The 26,172-nt window shown below is 31.9% G+C and overlaps 1 protein-coding gene across 7 annotated transcripts in view; it reads right to left on the reverse strand.

Annotated features, from left to right (window-relative positions):
* FER (FER tyrosine kinase) overlaps positions 1-26,172 on the reverse strand; it is a 248,539-nt gene that overhangs the window by 41,883 nt on the left and 180,484 nt on the right. Inside the window, exon 20 of one of the 7 annotated variants that reach the window (XM_031968678.1) lies at positions 22,768-23,541. The exons of the other annotated variants lie outside the window; for them this stretch is intronic. Coding sequence (XP_031824538.1) covers positions 23,463-23,541 — 79 coding nt within the window. The 3' untranslated portion in view covers positions 22,768-23,462. Of the gene's footprint in view, positions 1-22,767; positions 23,542-26,172 lie in introns of those variants that run through there. 7 annotated transcript variants of the gene reach the window in all.

A 26,172-nucleotide genomic window follows, 5' to 3' on the forward strand; every position in this document is an offset into this window, starting at 1 on the left:
TTGAATTTTAAAGTAATAAAATTGTTTCTCTTAATTCCTTAATTTATGTTTTTCAATATTATTCACAATAGGAAATTTTGTAATACAACCCAAACTAATTTATGTGCTAAAGGGAGCAAACTTTAGTAAGAGTAATTGAAATATATCCTTTTAGAGTTTTATTAAATCATTTTCCCATATCAACCAGCCAGGAGGGAGGTAGGTATTTCTGGAGCATTTTGAATTGGGGAAAAGATAATAGCTGCCTCCCCATATCTATTTTAAACAACAGGCTCTAATAATTTATATGGAAATGATGCTACTCAAGTATTAAGAGAAAAATCTGGTATAGTGGAAAAAGAACTCATCAGTCATAAGATTTGGATCCCATTCCTACTTCTTTGATCCTGAGTAAGTCATCTCACTTCCTCGGTCTTAGTTTCCTTATCAATTAAATGAGAGCCTTAGACTAAATGATCTCCAAGGTTCTTTTCAGTTCTGTGATTTTGCAAATCTAGATTTAATTACAATTATTTTTCTCAAAAATAATCTGTGTGTTTAAGATAGGCTAAATATTTTTTAAATGACTATATTTACACCATTAATTTGCTTTGTGATTGTTTTGTTATTCAGTTATGTCCAAATAGCACATCAATTCTATCCATGGAGTTTTCTTGGCAAAGATACTGTAGTGATTTTCCATTTCCCTCTGCAGTAGATTAAGAGAAATAGAGATGAAGTGACTTGCCCAGGGTGACATAGCTAATATCTAAGACTGGATTTGAACTTAGGTCTTCCTGACTCTAGACCCAGATCTCTATTCCCCTAGTTACCTAGATGCCTCTATTAATTTGCTTAGCTATATATTTTTCCATAATTGGCACAAAAGCAAACTCCAGGTCAATCTGAATTTGAATTTCTGTACAGACAGTACTTAATAAAGGATTGTAGAATGAATTCTGAATTCACAGTATCATAAAATCTGATTACCTCAAAGATCAAATCAAATACCTAGCACAAATATTAAGTCTAGTGCTTAGTAAGCACTTACTATTTTGAACTGAGCTCCTTTATTTTATAGGAAACTAAAAATGTCAAAAGTTATATAAGTATTAAACAGTCTATGTTTTCTGATTTTAAGCTCAATGTTATTTCTATTATGCTAAGAAATACAGGATTCTCTAAGAAAGAGGTTTTATTTTATATATGAGGAAAATGGCTTCACTGCTTTTATAAAATAAAGGCAAAAGAATAAAGAAAGGGTAAATAATATAACAATTTTACAAACTGCTTTTAGGTGCTCTGAACAACTGGGTATCTATGTTCCCACATGCTCAAAATGAAAATGCAACTATATAAGTACATCAGTAGAGTTGTGGTAGGCAAAGTTAAATAAAATGTAAACAAGAATTAAGAAATTGTACAAATAGGAAAAACCACAAAATAAACTTTCTCTGAGAATTTGTTCTCATAATAGGAAATCTATCAAAGTTAACAGCACTGTAGCTCAGAGGCTGTGGTAGAGAAATGCTTGAAATGCTTAACATCAGAAAAAGAAATTCAAAACTCTTTGTTAGCAATCAAATAAAATATACATTACAACAGGGAATGCCAACAAGATGAATGATTTATTAAAGTTATAGGGATCAAAGAATATGGAATATAGAACACCAAAAGTTTTAGCCTTTATCGCTGTTCATAACAGTAACCTACTTTTCAAAGTGTTTTCAAAGAAAGCATCACTAAGGAAGTCTACTTAACATCGAACTGCCAACAAATTTTAAGGTGTAACCAATATCGCTTAGAAGTTTAATAAAGAATAGATTCAATCTAACCATGTATAAAATTTCTGTTAATTGAAAAATAAGATATTCAAGGCTCCTGAATAGTTTCAGAAACTAAAAGGATACCCCCAGCTCCATTATAATAAGTAATGTGAATTCCAAGTAATTTAAACACTAATCATAATATACTTTGATGTTCCTGGGTGCTGGATAGCACACGTAAATGGATGTGATGAGTATGTGCCTAGCAAAAATGAATTAATTATTCAGGAGTTGATGATCATTTGCCTTATTTAGATTTTTTTGGTTCTTTTTCTAAACTCTTCCTTTTTTTCATTTTCCTTATGGCCAATTACTTGGATGCTTAATAATATGTAAGAATTCCCAAAAAAAGTTTTAGTCCTGTCCAACATTTGTTAGATTAAGTACATACCCTCTCAATTAAATTCAATTTGATTCAAGTTAACAAACATTCATTAAACAAATAAGCAGCAAAGAAGTCCAAAATATTGTGGGTATAAAGTTGAAAAACAAAATATCTGTTAAGAAGATTACATTTTACTAGAGGGATATGACATGTCCAAATTTACTACTGTGAATAAGAATAACACTAATTTGGACAAACTGAATTACATTTAATAAGCATTTATTAAACTCTTACCAGTGCTTGCACTGTGTTAGATAATAGAAATAAAAAAGAGTAACAATAGGAAATCCTAGTAGCCATTCTTAGGAAGCTTACATTTTACTGGGAGAAAACAACATGTACATAGATCAGCAAATACAAAATATGCAAAAAGTAAACAGAAAGTAATTTTGCCTATTTTTGTTAACAAATCAATATTAGTTGTTACAATTCATACTCCAAAGGATATAGTAGAAAAATAAAATCCTGGAATTCTTCAGAGGTCAGCTAGCATGCTATCTAGTATGTTAAAATCTAGTCCAACAATAACGTAAACATAAATCTTTTCTCTATCATATCCTACAACAAATAAATTGTTGTATAGATATGGCTTGAATTTTTTTAATAGTAGACATGTCTAATCATTAGGAAATTCTTTCTGAGATTAAATCTGTCTCTATGACACTTTTAGCCCCTTGGGCCAACCTCTGCCCTCTGGAACCATACAAATTACAAAATGAATTTTTAAGAATACAGAATTCAGCTTTCTGTACTCTATCAATCAACTAACAAATCATTCCTGTACATAATGAGTTAATCCTTTGAAAGCTTATTTTTTAAAAAAAAAAAAGTAGGTGATTATATATCTGGGATAAGCAGAACAAAAGGAATAAGCTAATTTTTTAAATAACTTACACTTAATATACTCCTTAATTACAGAATTCTTTCACATTCTTATTCTATGCCCCAGAAAACAATGCTGTGAGATAGGTATTGTAAACGCTCATTTTTAAAATGAGGAAATGAAAGCTCAGAGATGTTAAGTGATTTGACTAAATTCTAACAGTTATTAGGTGACAATATTGGATTCAAACTTAAGCCTTTTGACTCCAGTTTTGGAGCTCCTTCCTCTACATGATGCCATCCTTATTTATAGCACTGAGACACAGCTGCTGGAAAAAGGAATACTAGAAGATACATATTTATTATGCAGATAAGAAAACTAAGGCAGGTGTGACTAGAAGTATGCCAGTATACTTTGGCTTTTAAAATATTTTTTTTCATTAAATTGTCTTCTGAGTCTTCTGACTTGGGCACTGGATTGAATCTTAAGTTCAGTCCTTTACTATGTACATGACCTTGAACAAATCATTTAACTTGGGCCTCAGTTTTTTCTTTTGTTAAATGAAAGGATTTTACTAGAATAATTTCTCAAGACCCTCCCAGTCCTTCATCTGTGATCTTGTGCTCTGCCCTGGCTCATGGTGCTCTTAATACTACTTTCACAAAAAGGAAACTGTCTGGAACACAATAAACAAGTGCTTGTATGTTTCTTTTACAATCCAAATTACATGAAAATGAAGAGATAGATGTATAATCATTGTTTATAGCTAATTAATATAAATGTTTTCTTTGAGTTCCAAAACTATTATCAACACTAAAAATGGAAAGCTTTGTTTACAAGTATAACATGCAAAAACATATCTATTAAAAATGAATTATACAACAGGAAATAAGATATTTATATTAGAAATTCAAAACATTTTATTTTACTCTATTTGTAAAACATATAAAAGGTCTGAAGGAATTTGTCAAATTAATTAAAATTAAGATCTTTAGGGAGTGTTTGTTTTAGTCATAAGTAGGACCTACTTATTTTATATTTTTACCCAGTCTGCTTCCAAAAGGTTGTGGTAAATTTTCAGTGCAAAGTAAAATATAAATAGGACAGAAATCACCAGAAGCAAGATACAACTGTGCATTAACATTACATAAGTTTTGTGGTAGCTAAGGCAAAAGAGAGTATATATTGGGTCAAGAAATTTTTGTCCAGATAAGAAATATGCCAGATAATATTTAAAACAAATAAACACTATACACAAATACTATTAAAATTGACAGCTCATATCAAAGGCATCACATTAAATTTTACATGAGAGAAGGAATTTTATCAGAGGGAACATAAATGTAAGTTTATTTTTTGTGATGATTTAATAATGTGAGAAATAGGACTAGAAAAATCTTGTGCTGGGTAACATTTGCCCTATATCCAACTGCTTTCCAAATCTCAATGTGTTAACTGAGCTTAAGACATACCAAATTACTGAGAAGTCACGAAGAATATCAACTCTTAGAATTTATAGCATTATAGCTAACTATAATTGTCAATGTGAAGATAAGTTGTTTCTAAAAATCTGACAAACAATCTCAAGTAGTGAAATATAGTGAGGCAATTCATTAGTTAGGAAAAATATAGTGAGACAATTCACACAGTGAGGAAATATAGAAAATATGAGGCAATTTATAAGAGGCAGTTATAACATTAGCAAAAAAATAATGCAGTTTACAACTCAGAAAAATCTTTTAGGGGCAGCTAGGTGGTGGAGTGGATAGAACACCAGCCCTTAAGTCAGGAGGACCTGAGTTCCAATCTGGCCTCAGACACTTAACACTTTCAAGCTATGTGACCTTGGGAAAGTCACAACCCCATTGCCTTAGCAAAAAAAGAAAAAGAAAAATCTTTTATTTTATTTTTGATTTGAACCAGTTAAATTATGTTTGTAATATGGCACAGTTTTTGAATTTTATTGACTTCTAATGTTTTATTTCTTATGATGGTAAGCCTCTTCCATTGATAACTCTGAAGTAAAAATGATCCAATATACTACATTGGCTAGCTTAAATCCGTTTTTATTTTGAATTTAGTTTTTCTTCTGAATTTTGAATTGGAGTGAGTATCGTTTTTATTTTGAATTTTAAATTTGAGTGAAAATTCCAATCCACTTTCTAGTTCCTAAATTTGATCCTTATTAAACATGTGAAAAAAGCATGTAAGAAATAAAATTTTCTTTGAAAAAATCTAGAATTTCTGTCAGAAACATTTCACAGCAAAAAATAATCTTTTAACAAATTATCAGATTTCTGATCAGTGAAACTATTTTAAAACTATTTTTACTCTTTCAAAGAAGATTTTAAAAACTAAATTGCTATTCTTGTACAAAAACAATTCTACAAAATGATATTCTAATTATATTATGAATTAATTAAATATAATCAAATAATATTGGTCTATTTTGTAATGAGTTTTAAAGAAAAGTTAGTCTTCTTTTCATTCAAAAAAGGAAGTAACAAAGTTTTGTCATGTGCTTTTTCTCAAGGTCAGATATTTAAAATGATACAAATAGGAGGGAGTTTGTGTTATGCAACAAATTATACAAAGAAATCTGTATAAAAAACTCATTTTTAATAGCTTCACAATAAATTTACTTATCTGTGGACATATGTAGAGAAACTAATGTCAAGATGAAACAAAATATGAATGTGAATGTGCCTAGAGGAATAATTAAATATATTAGTAGATGGGGGGTGTGAACAACAATGTTTTTTTAAAAATATGTAAATTATTGTTTTCTATGCAATTTTATGGATTTTGAAAAATAGTATTTATAGATCCTGGCTAGTTTCAGTAGGTGTAATTAGTAGTTCTGTGCTTTATTACCTATTTTATTATAGCACTATATAATACTGTAGCCCTGTGGCCCTGGAATGAAAAGTACATAAAAGGAAAATTACTGTAAAAGGTTGGCTAATTTGACTTTGGCAAGTGGATTTTATCATCATATTACTCTATCATTGGTGACAGAGTATGTGTAAGGTGAAGGGTATGTGTTTTCTTAAAGAAAACTTTAATTAATGACATTGATATACTACACTAAAGAAAAAGTTATACAATTTTTAAAAAATTCATATATTGAGAAGCTTATTGTAAAGCTTCTATATTTTAATGGATCTTCTATCTTTCTAGATCATATGACACTGATTAAAAAGCAAGCCCCACAAAGAGAATTATTTTTAAATAATTACAATTGAAGATAGAAATTCTAGCTCTGACATTTATTACTTGTGTGAAAGACTTTCAGTAAAGCATTTTATTTCTTTGAATTTCTTTTCTCATTGGTAAAGTGTGGGTAAAGACACCTGTACCACCTCTATCTCAAAGGGTTCTTATAAATATCAAAGGACATAAAATATGTACAGCACTTGTACATATTATTATTGTAGAAAAAAACATATTATTATTGTAGAAAAATGTAGAACAAAGACTAGTTTAGAAATTTGGAAACAAGACAAACAATTTATCTCAATCCACTTATTCAATGAATTAAATCCTCTGCTTGGTGGTATTAATGATAAAAATAATAATAATTAGCATTTATATAATACTTTAAAGTTTGCAAAATGCTTTATGAACAACATTTTATTCTCACCTCAGGAGGTGGGTGCCAGTATGATCTTTATTTTACAGCTGAGGTGTTGAGGACCACACCCAAGTGCAATACCCAGAAAACCTGTAAAAGGTTAAAGGGGACTGTAGCATTAAGAGGCGGATTGGTTCTCCAAAAGCCCCCACAGTGTGAATCATAATGCACTTGAAGGAATTGCAAAGCAATCTTTACTGACCCAGATGTTGCTTGTGAATTGGGAATGAAAAAAATCAGAGGCAAGAGGGAAGAGGAGAGTGGTCAGAGACCGCACTTGCCTCTTAGTCTCCTTGTATCCTTATCATGCTCTCACATGAAGAGATCTCTTCTGCTGGTCAGAATTAGATCCCCAGCAGCCACTAGCAGATGGCTCCTGTAACACCGAGGAAACTGAGGCAGAGAGTAAATGGTTTGCCCTGAGTCACACAGCTAGTAAATGACTCTGGATTTGAATTCATTTCTTTCTGACTTAGGTATAATGCTCTCGCCACTGTGCCAACAGAAGAGCAATGATTCATACATAAATTACACTTCAGGATTTGCAAAGCATTTTTCTCAGACTCAGCATGTGAGATAAGCATCAATGTCTCCTTTTTACAGATGAGAATGCTAAGCTTTCAGATGTTCGCAGGTTGCTGCAAACCTAGTGAGTATGTCAGATCAGGAAAAACAGCTGACCAACTAACCTTTAACATAATTAACTTCCACAATTCTTTTCTCCCTTAATTTCTATGAGCTATCAATTTATGTTTTGCTTTCTTAATTTTAATGGACATTGAATCTTATTTCCCATACAAGATTCTGGTACTAGAATTATATTTTTATGTTATGATCTGAGATTCTAGCACGTTTATTTTGCATGGAGTAACCATGACAATTACATAGCAATGGATTGATATTAATAGGTAACAAAGATAATGGTGCTCCACCATATTCCTTCAGTGCTTTTAACTAATCTCACTTTTTTGACTGCCGGGGTAACATTACATAGGGTCTTGGGTAAAAACAGTCCTATAAAAACTTCCTCATTGTGTCCACAAAGCAGTAATACCTATTTACCTGTATCATTCCATTCCCTCAGACTTCTGCATTCTAATAGGCAATAACTAGTTATTAAATATTAAACACAAAAGTTACTAATACTTGTGAATTTTCTAACTGGATAATATATTATTCCTTAAGCCCCCCACAGTACATCCTATCCCTCAAGGTTAAAATTAAAATAAATCCCTTGCATGGACATCTATTCTACATTTCCAAGGTTATTTTTATACTAATTATATTTCCACTTAAATTTTGATGATCACAAGTATCAAAAAGAATTTTTGAAATGGCTAACTATATGCAGTGGGAACGATGTATAATAAATCTTAATTTATCTAGCATATCAGAAGAATGAATTAGTTATTCCATTTAAGTGAATTTTTCCACTAAAACGAATTTCATTCCTTAAAAGGGCACTGAAAATGTGCTCCAAAATGAGTGAGGAAGGATTTCATAAGGAAGTCAGATTAAGACAGGAGGTACTCGAGGAAGATTATAAAGACACAGAAAAACAATTCCAATGAGAAGAATAACAGTAAGGATTCTTAAAGAATGTAGATTAACATGGAATTGACCAACCTTTTTAGATTTTTATATGACAAGTATGGAAGGTAAAAACAAGGTTAGGTGGAGAATAAAAATAAAAGCTTTTATTATTTTTATTATTTATAATATATATTTACATGTAATATGTATTATAAATAATAAAATATATATTTATTATTATTATTATTTATTATACTATAAAATTTGTCAAGAGTGCTGAAGATCAAAAAGGTCTAAGGCTGATAAGTTGAGCTAAGGACAACAAAATTTTTAAAGATGGCATTTTAGAATCTGGCACTTGGAAGAAAACTAGGGATTCATAAAAGTGAGAATGAGAAGGAAACACATTATAGGAATGGGGGCAGGGAGTGCACACAAAGGCATAAAGACAGAAGAAGGAATGTGTGAAGAATAATAAGAAAGCCAGTTTGGTAGGATTATAGAAAGATGAAAAGGGAAAAAAACACATAATGAATCTAAAAAGCTAAACTGGAGTCAGGATAAAGACAGGATAAATGACATAGATAGAATCTAAATTATGTTTGCAAATGACACAAAATTGGGATAATAGTTTAAACAATAACAGAATCAAGTCCAAAGAGATCCTGATAGTCTAGAACAATAGGCCAAATCTACTGTGAAAAAATTTAATAGGGCAAATGTACATTTGGATTCCAAAAATCAATTTCAAAAGTACAAGAAAGGTAAAGTACATTTGAAGAACAGTTTATCAGTGACATGGCAACCAACAAAGCTAATGTGATCCAAGGCTATAGTAAAAGAGGTAGAGCTTCCAGGAGTAAAGAATTGATCCTGCTGCTGCATTCTGCTTTGATCAGGACACATTTGGAGTCCTGTACACACACACAAACTTGAAGGATTTCTTAATTTTACTATGAAATTTGACATCACAATTGTTTTTTCATCATTTGCTTAACAGTATTTTCCAAATGTAAAAAGCAAATAAAAGGATAGGAATAATTTAAATTATTCAAACTGTGAGCTATGGAAAATTATTTTTAAAAATAACATGTACCTTATGAACTGTTATGTTTATTTTCTAGGTCAAATGACCTAGATATTCAGACTTTCTTCTAAAAGGCCTTAAAAAAAGGCAAGATCACATTAGCGTACATTTCCTCAGTGATGCAACATAAATGTGGTGATGCATCCTACATATATACAGACTCCCATCCATAAATTTCAATGTAGAATAACCTAAAATTTTGCTTTACTATATTAGACTAAGGTTTCCCTTTAAAATTTCCTTATTTTAGAATGTTCAGTCTCACCCATTCTACCTTAGCCCAAAAATTAATGGTTCAGGCCAACTAATGCAAAACACAGAGGAGTGACTCAAATAGAAGAGATGAGTCCTTTACAATAATCAGATAAAATTCAAGTAAGACAAGTTGTAAAAGCCAAATACAAAGCATGAAAGCACATTATTTAAAAATAAGTTTATCTTTATGAAGAGGCATAAAATCATTTATTTAAATTTCTCAAGTTATTAAAATGAAGCTGCGGGTGAATGTAGTTGCTATTTTTAAGTGCTTCTTTGTTTAATGTAGATTCAGAGAAGAGGACATCATTTCTTTAGGATTTAGAGTAACTTTACTCTCATGTGACTTTTAATAAGCTACAGTGAAGGAATCCCAACTCTTGATTTGGGTCACAGTTTTATGCATATAATATAAATGAACTATTTCAAATTTTATTCTTATTCCCATTTCATTTTCTCCAGAGGTTTTTCACATCTAATTTTTCTAAAATTCTATTTACCTCCTTAACTTCTTGCTTGTTTTTTGTAGTGAGATTTATCTAGTTCTGAGAAGGGAAAGTTGAGATCCCTCACTAATATAGGTTTACTGTCTATTTCTTAATGTAAATCATTTAAGTATTCCCTTATTAATTGGATGTTATTCCACTTAGTGCATATGTTTAGATACTGATATTATTTAACCATATATAATACTTTTTAGCAAGATGTTTCTTTTTTTAATCTTTTAATTAGGTTTATTTTTATTTATGCTTTATTTGATAGTGATTGTTATCCCCCTTTCTTTCTTTCTTTGTCTTTCTTTCTTAACTTTAGCTAAAGCACAAGAGATTCTGCTCCAGCCACTTAGGTTCTTTGTTTTTGTTTTTGTTTTTTTTGGTAATATTTTTAAAAATATGGATGCAATTGCAGTAGGACTTAAAAAGTCACAAACTCAGGGACTGCCAGAGTGGGATTTGGGATGTGAATCTGTGAGTCTCTGATTGAAGTGTGATTCTTTTAAACAACATATTGTAGGATTCTGGATTTATAATCCATTCTGCTATCTGCTTCCATTTTATGGGTGGGTTCATCCCATTCATATTCAGAGTTATAATAACTGTATATCTCCCTCCATTCTAGTTTTCCTCCTGTTTATCCTTCTCTCTCTCCTTTCACCCTGTTTCTTCTCACCAGTGTTTTGTTCCTGACTACCATCTCTCCCAATATGCCCTCACTTCTGTCATTCCCCATATCTGTTTTTTCCTTCCCTTTCTCTCCTACCTCCCTAGAGAGTAAGATAGATTTCTATATCCAGTTAAATGTATATGTTACTCCCTTTGTGAATCTATTCTGATGAAAGTTAAAGTGATGCCCACTGCCTCACTCTTCTAGGTCTTTTGCCCCTCTTTATGTGAAATAATTCACTAGTCTATCTCTCCTTTTCTTCTATTCCTAGTATAATCCTTTCTCACCCCTTTTTTGTGGGGGATATCATCCCATCAAAATTACCTAATATCTACATCCTCTGTCTATGTATAATCCTTCTAACTGATACGGTGATAGAGTTCTTAAGAGTCACAAGTAGCATTTTACTGCATAAGGAAGTCTCATTGAATCCCTTATGTTTTTTTCCCTTTCCTTTTTATGTTTCTCTTAAGTCTTGTATTTAGGAATCTTTTTTTTTTTTTTAAATTCAGTTCTGGTCTTTTCATCAGGCTTAAAACCCTTTACTTCATGAATGATCACTTTCCCTCTTGAAGGATTATGCAGTTTTGTTGAGTAGGTGATTCTTAGTTGTAATCCTAGAATATTATATTCCATACTCTCCAATCCTTTAATGTATAAACTGCTAAATCCTGTGTAATCTTGACTGTGGCTCCAAGATATGAGTTGTTTTCTTTCTAGCTGCTTGCAATATTTTCTCCTTGATCTGGGAATTCTAGAATTTGGCTATAATGTTCCTGAGATTCATTTGGGGAACTATTCAAAATTTGAAAAAATTGTCTAAAAACTCAAAATTTTAAGTTTATTTTAAACTCCAATTTAAACAAGATAGAAGTAATACCATATACTTTGGAATTTAAGGAAAGCAACAGAGCTTTATTGTATTTGTAATCAAGGAAAAGATAATTAAATGTAAAGATATTTCCAATCCAAATTTTAAATCATCTTTACAAATAATGTAAAGGAAAAAAGAAAAAGGCAGAGAGGGAGAGGGATAAGAACAAGAATTCTCCTTGCTTGGTGAATATGTGAAGGAAAAAGAGACCCAAAGAAAATACCAAGAGCAGCAACTTATTTGTTATGATGTTCTCTAAGACTCTCCTCTCTTCAGAATTAGAACTATGATGGAAAAATGATTATTTAGTTTTTCATATAGTGTTATGCTTTCTTCCTCTTCTGATAGATATAACCAGTTAGTGCAGGAACCAACTTATTCTTTAAGCATTTCTATACATTTGATCTGTCTTCTGGTGACTGATAATCTCACCAATCTGGAAATATTAACAGCACCCATGAACTGTCCCTACACTTCTATGAAATTCTACTCTCTGATATTAATGTCAAAGAAAACAATATTAAGGATGGTCTTTGTCAAGGAAAGAGGCAGCATTGTATAATAAACAGAGGGTTCAAGTCCCACCTATGACACATATTGGCTGTTTGAACGTAGGCAAATTATTTAACCTCTTAGTGCTCTAGGCAACTTTCTTTAAGATTATACCTTATAGAGGAGCAACTAAGTGACACAGTGTGTCCACTGGCCTTGGAGTAAGGAGGACCTGAGTTCAAATTTGGTTTCAGACATTAGATATATACTACCTGTGTGACAATGGGCAAGTTACTTAACCTCAATTGCCTTCCAAACAAACAAACAAACAAACAAATTATACATTATGGAAAAGATACTGCTCTGTACTGGTAGAAGGAGTTTTCTCACTTGGAATTTCCCTATATCAATGAAATTACAGATCCAATCCTTATCCTTATCTGCCAAGAGATATTTGATACATTGAAAATACATAAAAAAATTTTTTCATAAAAATTCAGTTAAAATATCTCATTTTTATTATGTGATACGATTGGATTTTCTCCTTTATTCTATCCCTACAATTAAATGAAGGCTTAAAGGTTGGGGAGTAAGGAAAAACATAAGAAGCTGTGAAGAGAATATTTCTATATGAAATAGTCTTTTCATATAAATCTCAGCAAACATAGCAGGATGACGTAGGACTATTTTTGCTAGAGAAGAATCTCAGGCACAGGAGGTAGTCCAATTCCATTTTAAGTACCTATTAGGTGCAAGATTATAGTATAGTGGATAGAAAGCCAAACTTAAGGAAGATTTGGATGCAAGTACTGCTTCTGACACAGTCTAGCTGTATAACCTTGAGCAAGCCATTTAACTCTTCAGTGCTTTAGGCAACTTCATAAAACTATAAATTGTAGATGAGCTATATGTTTAATTATGTCTTCTGAATGTGAACTAATCTTCCCTATTTCCTCATTCTTCACACACTATTCCTCAACTATATGAACCATATAATTAGCTTTGCAAAATTGCTAATATTCTAAGTGCCACATAGGAAGTAAAAGTCTTTTAAAAAATATATTTTGAAAGGTTACACACACACACACACACACACACACACACACACACACACACATACATTTAAATCCTGAAGGTTTATGTTATGATATACAAAGCATTTAGCACATGATTTGGCATATAGTAGCTTCCTAATAAATGCTTGTTGAATGACTAAACAAACATCCATGTTCAAAATATGAGATGAAACAGATAATATGAGAAAATATTGCACATCATATTTATAGTTAAAAAATATTTTCCCTTAAAGAGACAAAAACATTAGTAAATACTAACGGAGCTTTTAATATTAGATCAAGCATCTATCATGCCTCTACTGCATCTACTACCTGATTCAGTAAATTTAAGCAGAAAATATCTCAGTGCTGATTTAGAATTAAAAGTTTTCTTTCCTATCAATAAAACTGTACTATGTGTTAAGACAGATTTGCAAGAATGCAATGTACTTCAAAAAAGAAGACATGAGTTAATTTTAGTAATTTTCACTAGGTCAGAAGTTCAATGTCATGTCAAATTCTATTGTCTGAAGTGAAATGGGGACTACAACTAAGTTCCCTTGACTTGCAGTAATAATAAAGTTCTTGACATGATTAATATTACTTTCCAAAAAAATGTCATTTAAATTCTTCAAATTGTTCCTTGAATAGCCTGATATATAAGTGGTGAAACATTTCTGTTAGTTGTGAAGATGCTCATACTTGAACTTGGTATGAATACTGTGTAATCTTGACTGTGAAGATGGTCACACTTGACTTGGTATGAGTACTAAAAGATTCCCTGACAGTGCTTGAATAACTAAATATTTGTATTGTAGAGATAAGGGGCTAAAAACCTGCTTTCAAGTTCTGCTTCTTATATATACTGGCTAAGTGACCCTGAATAAATAACTTAAATCCTCAGAAATCCAAGTAATTCTCTAAGGTATATAACTTCAATAAAAATTGCTCATCTATATCAATACAGTGATTTCAACATACCAATGAAATTGTAATTCTATACCCTGCCAAAATTTCTATTTTTAGGAACTGATACTAAAATTAATTCATATTTTCCTGCCTGATTTTACTATACAATAAAAACAGAAAACCACTTATTATTCTTAATTTGCATATTACTTCACATCATATTTAAAGGGGGGAAATTATGAAATAACATTGAGTAGGTCCCTACAAATATATCATCTGATCTCATCTATTGCAAGGCTAACATTCTATTGCATTTCCATTAATCTGCTATCCCATTTTTGACTATGTTTGTTTTAAATCTTCTAATTTCTTCTTTTACATAACCAATGGCTTCCCCTCCTCTCATCCTTTTAGGATCTGATTTCATATTTCAGGAAAAATGGTTGAAGCTATTCTGTGAGTAGTCTCTTCTTAAATAAAGAACTAGCCCTTTACCTTGCCAAGGCCAACTCCTTGATTTCATCTCCTCCTGACTTCTCCTACAGACTGACCCCATTATCATTTCTTATTATCTGCTGGCTCTTTCTCTGCCTCACATCAATATCTATGTTCTGTTATCAGGCAATCACAACATTACAAGACTTATGTGAAAATCTGGTTTATTACAAGAGAAATGATCATGAATGTGGAACCCAAAGAATTCACAGTCCTTACAAAAGGTCGCATATTTATGACAGTACAACAAAGGGAGGAGAAGAAAGTAGGGAAGGGCAAGCACAGGGCAGGGAAAGGTGCAGTATAGGTGGGCAAAAGGACAAAAGCCCTCCTGAAGGGGAGAAGCAAGGCAATGGCAAAAGCCTCATTCTTTCTCTTCATTCTTGGAGCTGGATAATATATGAAGATAGGAGGTCCACTACTCTGCAAAGGACCCCACTGGAACAAACATTTTCCCAGCCTGGAACAGACTGGCATCTGTTTTCCCTCCCAGACACACAAGGAATCCAGTTTGGGATACAAACATCAAATTATGTCAGGTGGGAGGGAAGGGAGCAAGAGGAGCTTCATCCTTGACACATTCAGGGCCTCCTATGATTCAGTGTTTCTGGAAAATATGACAACTCAAAAAGACAAGCGTAGGGGATCCTTTAACAGCCCTTAATATCTGCATCCCACCCCTTCAGAAATCCTCACTTGATTCTACCATCCCTATATGACACTATCTACTACTTGAAAAAGTTCTCTTCCATTTCTCCTCTTACTCTTAACCCCCTTGTAAACTGATTTCTAATTTCAGTATTTAACTGAAATCAAAGTTATCAGTGATCTCAATTCCCAAATCTCTGGTCTTTTCTCAATCAGAATCCTTCTTCACCTTTATACAGTATTTGATCCTGATAACTGCTTTTTCTTTTTGGATATTCTTCTCTCTTTCTAGGTATTCCTAAATATCAATTTCCTGGTTCTCTTGACATTCTACTCTGCATCTGCTTTTGTAGCTTGTTCATCTATGTCACACCTATTAATTATGGATGTTCCCTAAGACTCTGTCTTGAATTCTCTTTTCTTTTCACTCTATAATATCTCACTTGGTGATTTTTTTAAAATTATGGGTTCAATTATAATCAATATGTAGAGTCCTCAGATTTATATACCCTGCTTTTATTTCCTGAGCTAAAGACTCTCTTCTACTCAGCTGTCAAAGTGATTTTTCTAAGCTGGGAAATATTTTTACAATCAGTGTTTTTGATAAAAGTTTAATTTATCAGATACATAGACAACTGAGTCAAATTTATAAGAATGCAAGTCATTCCCCAAATGATAAAATAAGCAAAAGATATGATCAGATAATTTTTAGATAAAGAAATTAAAGCCATTTCTAGTCATATGAAAAAATGCTCTAAATCACTATTGATTAGAAAAATACAAATTAAGACAACTCTGAGGTAGTACTTCACATCTTTAGCTTAGGTGTGGCTTAGATTGGCTAAGATGACAGAAAAAAATGATAAATATGAGGCGTTGTGGGAAAACTGGGATAATGCATTGTTGGTGGAGTTGGGAAATGATCCAACCACTCTGGAAATCAATTTGGAACTGTGCCCAAAGGGCTATTAAACTGTGCATATCCTTTGATCCAGCAGTGTTTGTACTGGGTCTGTATCCCATAGAGATAATAAAAGAAGGAAAGAGTACATGTACAAAAATGTTTGTAGTAGCCTTTTTTGTAGAGGCTGGAACTAGAAATTGAGTGGATGCTAATCAATTAGGGAATGGTTGAATAAATTATGGTAAATGAATGTAATGGAATATTATTGTTCTATATGAAATGATGAGGAGAAGATTTATTTCAGAAAAACCTGAAAAGACTTATATGAACTGATGCTAAGTGAAGCAAGAAGAACCAAGTTAGAACATTGTACATAGTAACAACAAGATCATGTGATGATTAACTGAGATGGATTTGGCTCCTCTCATCAATGTGGTGATTCAAGGCAATTCCAATAAACGAGAGATGAAAAATGCCATCTGCACCCAGAGAGAGAAATATAAAGACTGAATATAGATTATAATATTTTCATGTTTTGTTTTGTTTTTCCTTTTTATGTTTTTTCCCCTTTTGGTCTGATTTTTCTTGCACAATATAGCAAATAAGGAAATATATTTAAAAGAACTGCACATATTTAACCTATACCATATTATTTGTCTTTTGGGGAGGGGAGAGGGAAGGAAAAAACCATGGAACACAAAGACTTAAAAAATGAGTGTTACAAACTATCTCTACATATATTTGGAAAAATAAAATACTATTACATTTTTTTAAAGGTGATTAAGGATATTTTTCTAAAGGATAGATATGTTCATCAAATCTACCTTTAATTCCCTCCCCAACCTCACTCAATAAACTCCAGTGGCTCCCTTATAACCTCCAAGATCAAATATAAAATTTGTTTGGAATTTAAAGTAATTACAATCTGATCCCTTCCTACTTTGCACTTTTGTTAATTTTTAAAGCAATTGAATTTTGTAAAGCAAAGCACCACAAGTCATCTCTTGCGCAAATGTCAAAACATGCCAGATTCTTTGAAAGATGTGAAAAAATAAAAATCTTTAAAGTGTAAATTGAAAACAGATTTCATTAGAGATGATGCGGCCATCCAAATTGCTTTTTGGAAGATGGTGCTGTCCTAAATAGCATTAAACTCTGAATACTTCAGAGCTTTCTAAATAACAATGGTAATAAATCAAAATATTTCAGTATAATGGCTTAAATGGGAAAAGCCTACTGTCTACAATGAAACAACCCAAGGTTCTGTCTATTACTACATTTATCTTGGATAGACACTAAAGATGGACATTGAAGAAAGCTAAGAAATGAACAAGTGGAAGGAATCCAGTTGGATTCTCTTTGGAAAATGGTTCAGTTTCATTTTGTTGCTGTTATTGATGTTTTGATGTCAAGCTTCTCCTTGAAAAAAAAAAAAGTCCAATTTTCCCCCCATATATTATTATATGTTGATATATGATTTGAAGTAATGACACAGAACAATCTATAATAAATTAAAGTTGAATATTACCCAAAGAGCCTCCAGAACTTTGGTTGGAGCTCCTATGGAAGATTTAAGTGAGAACACAGGAAAAAAATGCATAGGATAGGAAGGGGTATATTGATTTTGATCTGAAAAAGTAGAATACTCACATCAATGAGTGCACAGATTTTTATCAAAGGATAATCTAAGGAAAGTATTTAGTAAACCAAAAGTTCTCTGAAATAATATTATATTAGTGCAGAAACAATAGCTTCATATATGTTAAAATTTTTGACAATTACCAACAGGCTTCATCATAGTTCTAAGCTAAGCATCAAGACTTTAAAAAAAGGGGAAAGGGAGTGTTTAAGTCTTTGAAATTTATATTAGCAGAATTCTCATATCATCTTACATGGCTCAGCTGACCCTTTTAAAAAAAAGTTTCAGTATACAAAAGACACAATTAAGTTATAACATTTGTTATACAGTAAGACACTCATTCATATTCTTCAATTATTAAGAAGAAAAATAATATGTTAATATTTTAGATATGGGGAAATGGGCCAGTGTAGGAATGAGTTCATTATCAGGAAATGTTTGGTTAATGCTGCTAATTACTATATTTTTCATAAAACCTACAATTCAATGTCAAATTTGAAATGCTGTTTTACTGGCTAATTATATGATGATTGATTTTACAATAGAATAGCAAATAACAAAATGATTGATGTTTGAAAAATCTGAAGGGTAAATGTATCTATTCACTTAACTGTTATGATTTTCTACAATTGCTTATGAGAACAAGTCTCACTTAGGAGACTTATTTTCAAGTTAAAGGAAACATCAACTAAATACAGTATTATTCTTTAACATATTACTAGCTAAGGATGCACCATCATTTATTTGCCTAGAAAAAGCAAACTCATGTTTTCCTAAGCTGACATGAAATGGGACTAAGTAGATTAAGTGCAAAACTAAATTAGTCCAAAATGCTAAAAATTTATAGTTAGATTGTTATTAAATCTAAAGATAATTCACACTGGATTTAAATAATAATAAAAATAGCATGGGATTATAAAGCAGTTATTTAACTTTACTTAACAATGAAAAAAACAAGTAGCTTCTATTTATGCATAACTTTGGATGAGTTGGCTCAATTGTATTAAGATTTGTAGAAATAATATGGCAGAGGAAAAGCCTATTTCTTACTGTATGAAACTAATTAAATCTTGACTCTGTCATGTATTACATGTGTGAGTTTGGACAAATCACAAATCACTTAATCTCTCTAGTTTTTTCATATGTAAATGAGGAGACAAATAAAAGAACAATAAAATCCTTACAGTAGTAACTCTGTAAACATACAAATTACCATTTACGTATCCTTCAAGCAGGAAGCATAAATTGGAGCCAGAATTATTTCATATTATTTCCTTACACATACTTTATATTCTACTCAAGCCAGACTCCTTGATGATTTCTAAATTTATCAAAACACTTTCCAACTCTATGCCTTCACATAGACTGTCCCAAATGCCTGTAATGTACTCCCTCCTTACCTCTGCCTTTGAGTCTTTATCATCCTTCAAAGCTCATTTTTTGTGTCATTTCCTCTATGAAATCTTTCCTGATTTTCCTTCTCTTTTTTCCCTTCTTTTTACCATTGCTATTGATCATACCTCCTCAAATATCTTTGTATTATACTTAAATGTTTATGCTACATACTATACAGCTGAATATAAGCTTCTTAAGGGTAAGGACTATGTCACTTTGGTCTTTATATTCCCAGGACTGTAACTTGCATATTGATAAATTTTGTTAAAATAAACAGTGAATCTATGGTTTCAGAGAGAATGTAGATAAAATGATCTTGCATACAAGAGCTTAGGGAAACAAAGCCTAATAAAGAAAACATAAAACTAAGATAAGGGAAAAAGAGTTACAAGGAAAAAATGCAAAAAAAGATAGAACATACCCTGGAGTGGCTGAATAAAAGTTAGTAATACATTTTTAAGTATCTCTCTGATCTACAGGCCACCTGGCTACCAAAAGAATAATTTCAAATGTATCAGGGTAGACAAGAAGACAAAAGAGAAAGATATAACTCTTTTCTAGATCAGAAAGCTAATGCCAGATTTTAAACTGGATTTGGGGAGTAGCAATGGGACTAGTTAAAACTGATAAGGACTCCAAAGAACAGGGCAAAAAAGAGCCTGAACTGTGATAAGGAGAATGAAAAGGACATCTGGAAATGACTGATTAATGTTTTAAACCTAAGCTAACTGAATGACATGCATTTGTACCTGTAATGTTCCTCAAATATATATAATTTGAAACCTAAGAATTCCCCATTCATTACATTTAGTGGATTGTATTTTCAGTTGACTGATGAATAGAACATATTCAAATAAATTTAGAGGAAAAATGTTTCTTTTTTGAGAATGTTATGATATGATATAGAAAGTTAGAGAAGAAATACTTCTGGTTAGAGCCTGCCTTGTGAGACTTATTTTATTATCAAAATTTTGAAACAAAATAATCAAGACAGACTTAGTAGAAAATAGAAAGCTATTAAATTTCATATCTATCTCTCTGGCCTGATAATGATTTGTGTCACCTCTTTAGGTAATCAATAATTTCATTTCAAATTCAATTTTAATTGAACTAATAGTCATTAAACATCGCATGTGCTAAACACTAGGGATATAAAGATAAAAGCCAAAATATTCAGAAGTTTACAATCTAGTACGGATACATAACATGTACTCAAATGAGTACAAAACAATATAAGCTATAAGGTGAAGTAAGAAGAAATCTAGACAAAATATGCTAGGGAAATGTGATAAGGGAAAGGAGCAATCAATGAGTTGGGTTTGAAGAAAAAGTTTTTAATGCAGCAATGAAGAGAACATTGCTAGGCCTAACATGCTAGGTCTGAAGGATTGTCTGAAGGATGAAATGGGACAATAATTATTAGTCAAATTTTGAGGGAATTTACAAGAATTTCTAAGAATTTACAAACTGAGCAGTATGAATTAAGGCTGTAGAGACAGGTAGGGATCCAACCCTAAAAGGCTGCTTGGCACAGTTCTTGCACAAAGCAAAACAAGGGAGCCATAGAGATTTCCAAGCAAGGGGAAAACACTTAAATGTATGTTTATTTTTTAGCAAAGTGTGAAAAATGGAACGGGATGGATATGAATCATAGATAGGAACATGGATGAGAAAGCTAACTATGAGATAAGAAAAGAAATAATGAGGCTCTGAAATAAGAAAAGCAGTAATTGGAGTGGAATTAAAGGAATATATGCAACCAATACAAAAGAAAAAGAATTAATAAGACATGAAAACTGAATGTATATGTGAAGAAAGATTAGAGAGTTCAAAGTTCTGCCTTTTCTGGGAAGCAGAAAAGTATTCTCAGATCTAAAAATTTGTGACCACAGATTTGGATGGCAAGGCTCCATTCCTTCTAGCTACTGGGTGTGCTAGGAGTACAAAGAAAAAAACACTATTACTTGAGCCATAGGATAAGGCTAAATATCAGATCTACAGATTACTATCAATATGATCTTTCAAGCAAATCATTTAACAACTCTGGCCTTAGTTTTACCATTTGTAAAATGAAGGAGGTTGAATTAGATAACCTATTAGAGTCCTTCTAGAGTATATACAGAAGAAACAGCTTCTTCAAGGAATTTCCCTTTCCTTGGGGGAACATATCAGATATAATGCTGAGTATTAAATACGAGGCAATCTGAGAATCAAGAGAGCACCAATGAATGAAGGAAACAGGGAAAATTTTGTGGAATTGAACCTTGAAAGAATAAGAGGCCAAGATAAAGAGGAACTGTTTTTCTGGCATGGGATGGGATGTGGGATGTCTTACTTAAGGAATAGCTTAATGGTTCCATTTAGCTGGAATGTAGCATGCAATAAAAGGTAATAATAAAAAATGTGCCCCAAAACCTAGTCAAAATATGGTGAACTTTAAATGCTATTCTGAGAAGTGTTCATTTTATACTAGAGACAATAAAGAAGGTTTTTGAGCAGGAGAGATACAGTTGTGTCTATACTTTAGGAAGAAGAATTATATAGAGGATACATTGCTACCTAACTTTAATCACTGAATGATTGTGGTCTCAATCAAACCTGCTGAAGAACTTAGCTTAAAAAGGTCAAGGTCTCCCATAGCATCCAGAGTCATCTCCAGTTGTCCTGATCCATATCTGGTCACTGGACCGGGATGACTCTGTTGGGGAAAGTGTAGCAGGTGACCTTGCATAGCTCTCCCTCACTTCAATCCAATTCACTTGCATGTCAGAGCATCACTTCCCTGATGTCACGGTTCTCTTCAAGAACAAAGAACAAATAGCAACAAGTTGGAGAGAGCAGTTATTGGGAAGAGGGAGATCAATTAAAAGATTATTGCAATTGTCCAAATCTGAAGGAGTCTAGTAATGACCTTAATAAAGTAGAGAGAAGGTTACAGAAGTAAGAGATGTAAAGGTAGAATGAAAAAAAATGGCAACAGACTGAATGTGAAGGAGGTAGAGAAGAGTCAAGAATGATTTCAAGGTTATGAACATAGGTAAATAAATGAAAGGAAATAGGACTTTTGGAGAAGTGGTTTTAGGAGATAAAGTTAGTTCCTTTTTTTGGGCACAGATTTAGAGTTCTCTGTAGAGAAAAAACACATTAAAATGTTAACATTAAGCTGAAATGTATTTATCATACTACAACTAAGAAAGAATTAGTAACGTCCACAAAACTTCTTAAAATGAAAAGCAAGTTACTATAAAAGATGGAATTGAAGTTTAAAATCCTGGACAAATTACTACACAGTAAGTTTGCTTCCAGAAGCTCTGACATTTATAATGCAAGTAAATCTTCTGTAACAAATGTAGAAAATACATTCATCTTCTGTTCTCTGACCTTTTAAGACATATGATCACATATTGTTTCTTATTCATTTCACTTTCATCTTCACTGTAAACTGATGAATTATTTTTATTCATACTGAGATAGAAAGTAACAACATCAAGCTCAGACTCATTTATCTTTACTCAAACCAAGTTTTCCTCTTTACTTACAAAAGGCAATATCCCAAAGGCAAAATGCAAAGCTAATGTTTTTATGGGAAGTAACAGATACTACCATCAGTAACAATTATTTTGTAAATACTGTGTCAGACTATAATAATTAAAAAAAAAAAAACCAGATACAATAAAAGCATGCAAATTTCCATTTGCTTTCTTGGTTTTCACTAACTGTCACTACTTAAAAGAAGGAATTTGACATTTATTCAGATTAATGCATCAGCTTTTTTTTTTTAAAAGAGAACTAAAACAGTATTTCTTAATATTCAAAATGATTAAGTTAACAAATTCACTTTACAACATATAAAACAAAATAATATTTGATAGCACATTTTATATTTGATGAATTGCCAAATACATTCATTCACCTTGAAATGGGAGAAATTTATGAAGAAACAGGGTCATTTAAAATAATTTATCAAAGACATGAAAATAAAATGATTCAGTTTACAAGAGATATCTACAACCATTGCAAGTTCCATGCTTTTCTCTGTTCATTCTGCTAAAATGAAATAATTTGTAAAGTAATATTAAATAAATTTCTATCTCTCCAGAATACATAATTGGAGAGGTAAATTTTTAACTTTAATCCAATATTGTAATTAAGAAGTAATCTGGTAGTCTGAACTGGCAAATAAAGGTTAAAGTAGATTACAGAATATTAGAGATTAGATGGAACTTTACTGTTGATCATTCATCTAATACAATTGATAGAACTCACAAACTGAGCAGTGTGTATAATTATCTAAGAGTTGAGCAAACTCAGGCGCAGTATAATATCTGCCTTAGGTCAAACAGGTAGTAAATAGGAGAATTGGCTTTAAGGCACATTTTTCTTATTCCTCCCAAGTTCAGTGGGGCTGCTGGCCCTAGTCTTCCTTTTGTTATGATGGAAAGATCTGGAATCATAAGATTTAAGAAATATTTAAGAGCTGAATATCCTGAGAAAATGATGTAATGTGATTTTGGAGTCCCCTGACTTTGGGGCTTGTGTACTACTAGGTCAGTGGTCCTTAATCTTCTAGACTAGGAGTCTGCCTCAGGAAACTGAGCACATCCAATTTATCTGATTCTGACCACTCCTTAATCAGATAGCTTCTGGCCTCAGGAAACTTCCAGAGATCAAACTCTGAGAAAAGAGTGAATAAATCCATCCTTAATTCATCTGGAGATTACTTCCTAGCCTAAGCCTATGGTGACAGAATTTACATATCATTGTAAAAACTGGATAAAATGACCTTCCTTGGTTCTTTACTGCATTCTCTTAGAATTCAGTCCACTCAGTAATGGCATTTCACATTGTTTTTAATAAACTTTGCCCCCTGACTAGGAGATGGATTCAAGCCTACAAATTCTTATCAAATTTATTGGCACAAAGTTGGGCAAAGTAACTCCTAATTATTGTTCTTCATTTAGTGAATAGCTCTCCCTTTTCATCTTTGAGACTTAACAATTTGATTTTCCTCTTTCCTTTTTCTAATCAAATTAAAGGTTTATCTATTTTGTTGGGTTTTTTCATAAAATCAATTCTTAGTTTTATTTATTAATTCAATATTTTTTACTTTCAATTTTATTAATCTCTCCTTTTATTTTTAGAATTTCAAGTTTGGTATTGGATTGGGGGTTTTTTAATTTGCTCTTTTTATAGCTTTTTTAGTTGCAAGCCCAATTCATTGATCTTCTCTTTATTTTATGCAAGTAAGCAAGTAAGATATAGAATTTCCCCTTATTACCACTTTGGCTGCATCCCACAAATTTTGGTATGTTATCTTATTACTGTCATTCTCCTGGATGAAAATTTTAATTGTGTCTAAGAATTGCTGTTTCACCCATTCATTCTTTAGGATGAGATTATTTAATTTCCAATTACTTTTTGGTCTATTTCTCCCTGGTCTTTTATTGAATGTAATTTTTACTGCATTGTGATCTGAAAAAAAAAATGCATTTACTATTTCTGTCTACATTTGATTTTGAGGTCATTATGTCCTAATATATGGTCTGCTGTATAGGACTGCTGAGAAGAAAGTGTACTCCTTTCTGTCTCCATTCGATTTTCTCCAAAGATTTAGCATACCTAACTTTTCTAGTATTCTATTTATCTCTTTAACTTCTTTTTTATTTATTTTGTGGTTTCATTTATCTAATTCTGAGAGAGCAAGGTTGAGATCTCCCACTCTTATAGTTTTGCTATTTATTTCTTCTTACAGTTCTCTTAACTTCTCCTTTAGGCATTTCCATGCTATACCACTTGGTGCATATATGTTTAATATTGAAATTGCTTCATTATCTATGGTACCTTTTAGCAAGATATAATTTCCTTCCTTATCTCTTTTAACTAAGATCAATTTTTGCTTTTGCATGATCTGTGATCAAGACAGCTACTCCTGGCTTTTTTTACTTCACCTGAAGCATAAGAGTCTGCTCCAGCCTTTTACCTTTAGTCTGTATGTATCTCTGCTTTAAATGTGTTTAAGCCTACAAATTCTTTTGAGAAACCTTGTAACACTAGTCTGGGACTTTTTGGGTTCCCTCCCTTCTCAACTCCAACAAAAGTAGGATAAGAAATTCATTACAGTGTTTTAATTCCCTCACATGTCAATACTGAAAATCTTTGACTAGATTTGGTAATAGGTTAGTAATGTGAAAATCAATCAATATTTTTTAGACATGTAGTAGTTCAGAGAATAGGCAGCAACTTGAGCAAAGGGAAGTGAATAGCCTAGGGAAAATGTCTTTGGTGATCTACACTGGTCTCAGATGGTCCCAGACTATGTTTGGGTCATACTTCACCTTGATTATAATCTTTAACAAGGGGGCAATGCAGTAGAGAGCATGTTAGACTGAGAGCTTGCAAGACCTGGGTCTGAACCTCACTGAAGAGATACTAATGTGTAATTTTCACCAAATTACCTTTTTTTCCCCTTTCTTGATTTTTTTTTTTTTTTTTTAATCTGTAAAACAGGCATAGTATGTAATATAGCACTTACTTCACAGGACTTTCATGAGGATCAACTGAGAATATGTTATATAGTTTGTAAACCTAAAAGCTCCATAGAAACTCAGTTTCTATAAGTGAGTGAGCAAATAGTGTTGTTATCATCTTTGGGAGATCAGGTCAGTTCCAAGGCTATCACAAAAGACTTTTCAATGTTCTACAATACAGTAGTGTCTGGTTAGTTCACCCATATCTTAAATCTGAAAAGTGTTACTAGTATGCTTTATGATATGGAAAGACAATTTTCCTAGCTACTGTGAGTATCTATAAAGATGTAAGGAATATAAAATCTTAAATTGGAAACTTTTTTGTTTTCTTTTTTTTCCCTCTAGGTCTAGGTTGAAAAGTAAAATAAAATATAAGGTGTCATAACAAAAATAACTAATCTGGAAAATAGTTTGAAGAAAAAAAGCAAAAACAAAACCTAAACGAAAAGTTCTGGGAACATTAATGGCAAAAATTCAGAACTTCCAGTTGAAAGAAAAAATATTGTAAGCATCCAGAAAAAAAGAATTCAATTAATGAAGAGCCAGAG

The sequence above is a fragment of the Sarcophilus harrisii genome, chromosome 1 (assembly GCF_902635505.1).
Source record: "Sarcophilus harrisii chromosome 1, mSarHar1.11, whole genome shotgun sequence".
NCBI classification, from domain to species: Eukaryota; Metazoa; Chordata; class Mammalia; order Dasyuromorphia; family Dasyuridae; genus Sarcophilus; species Sarcophilus harrisii.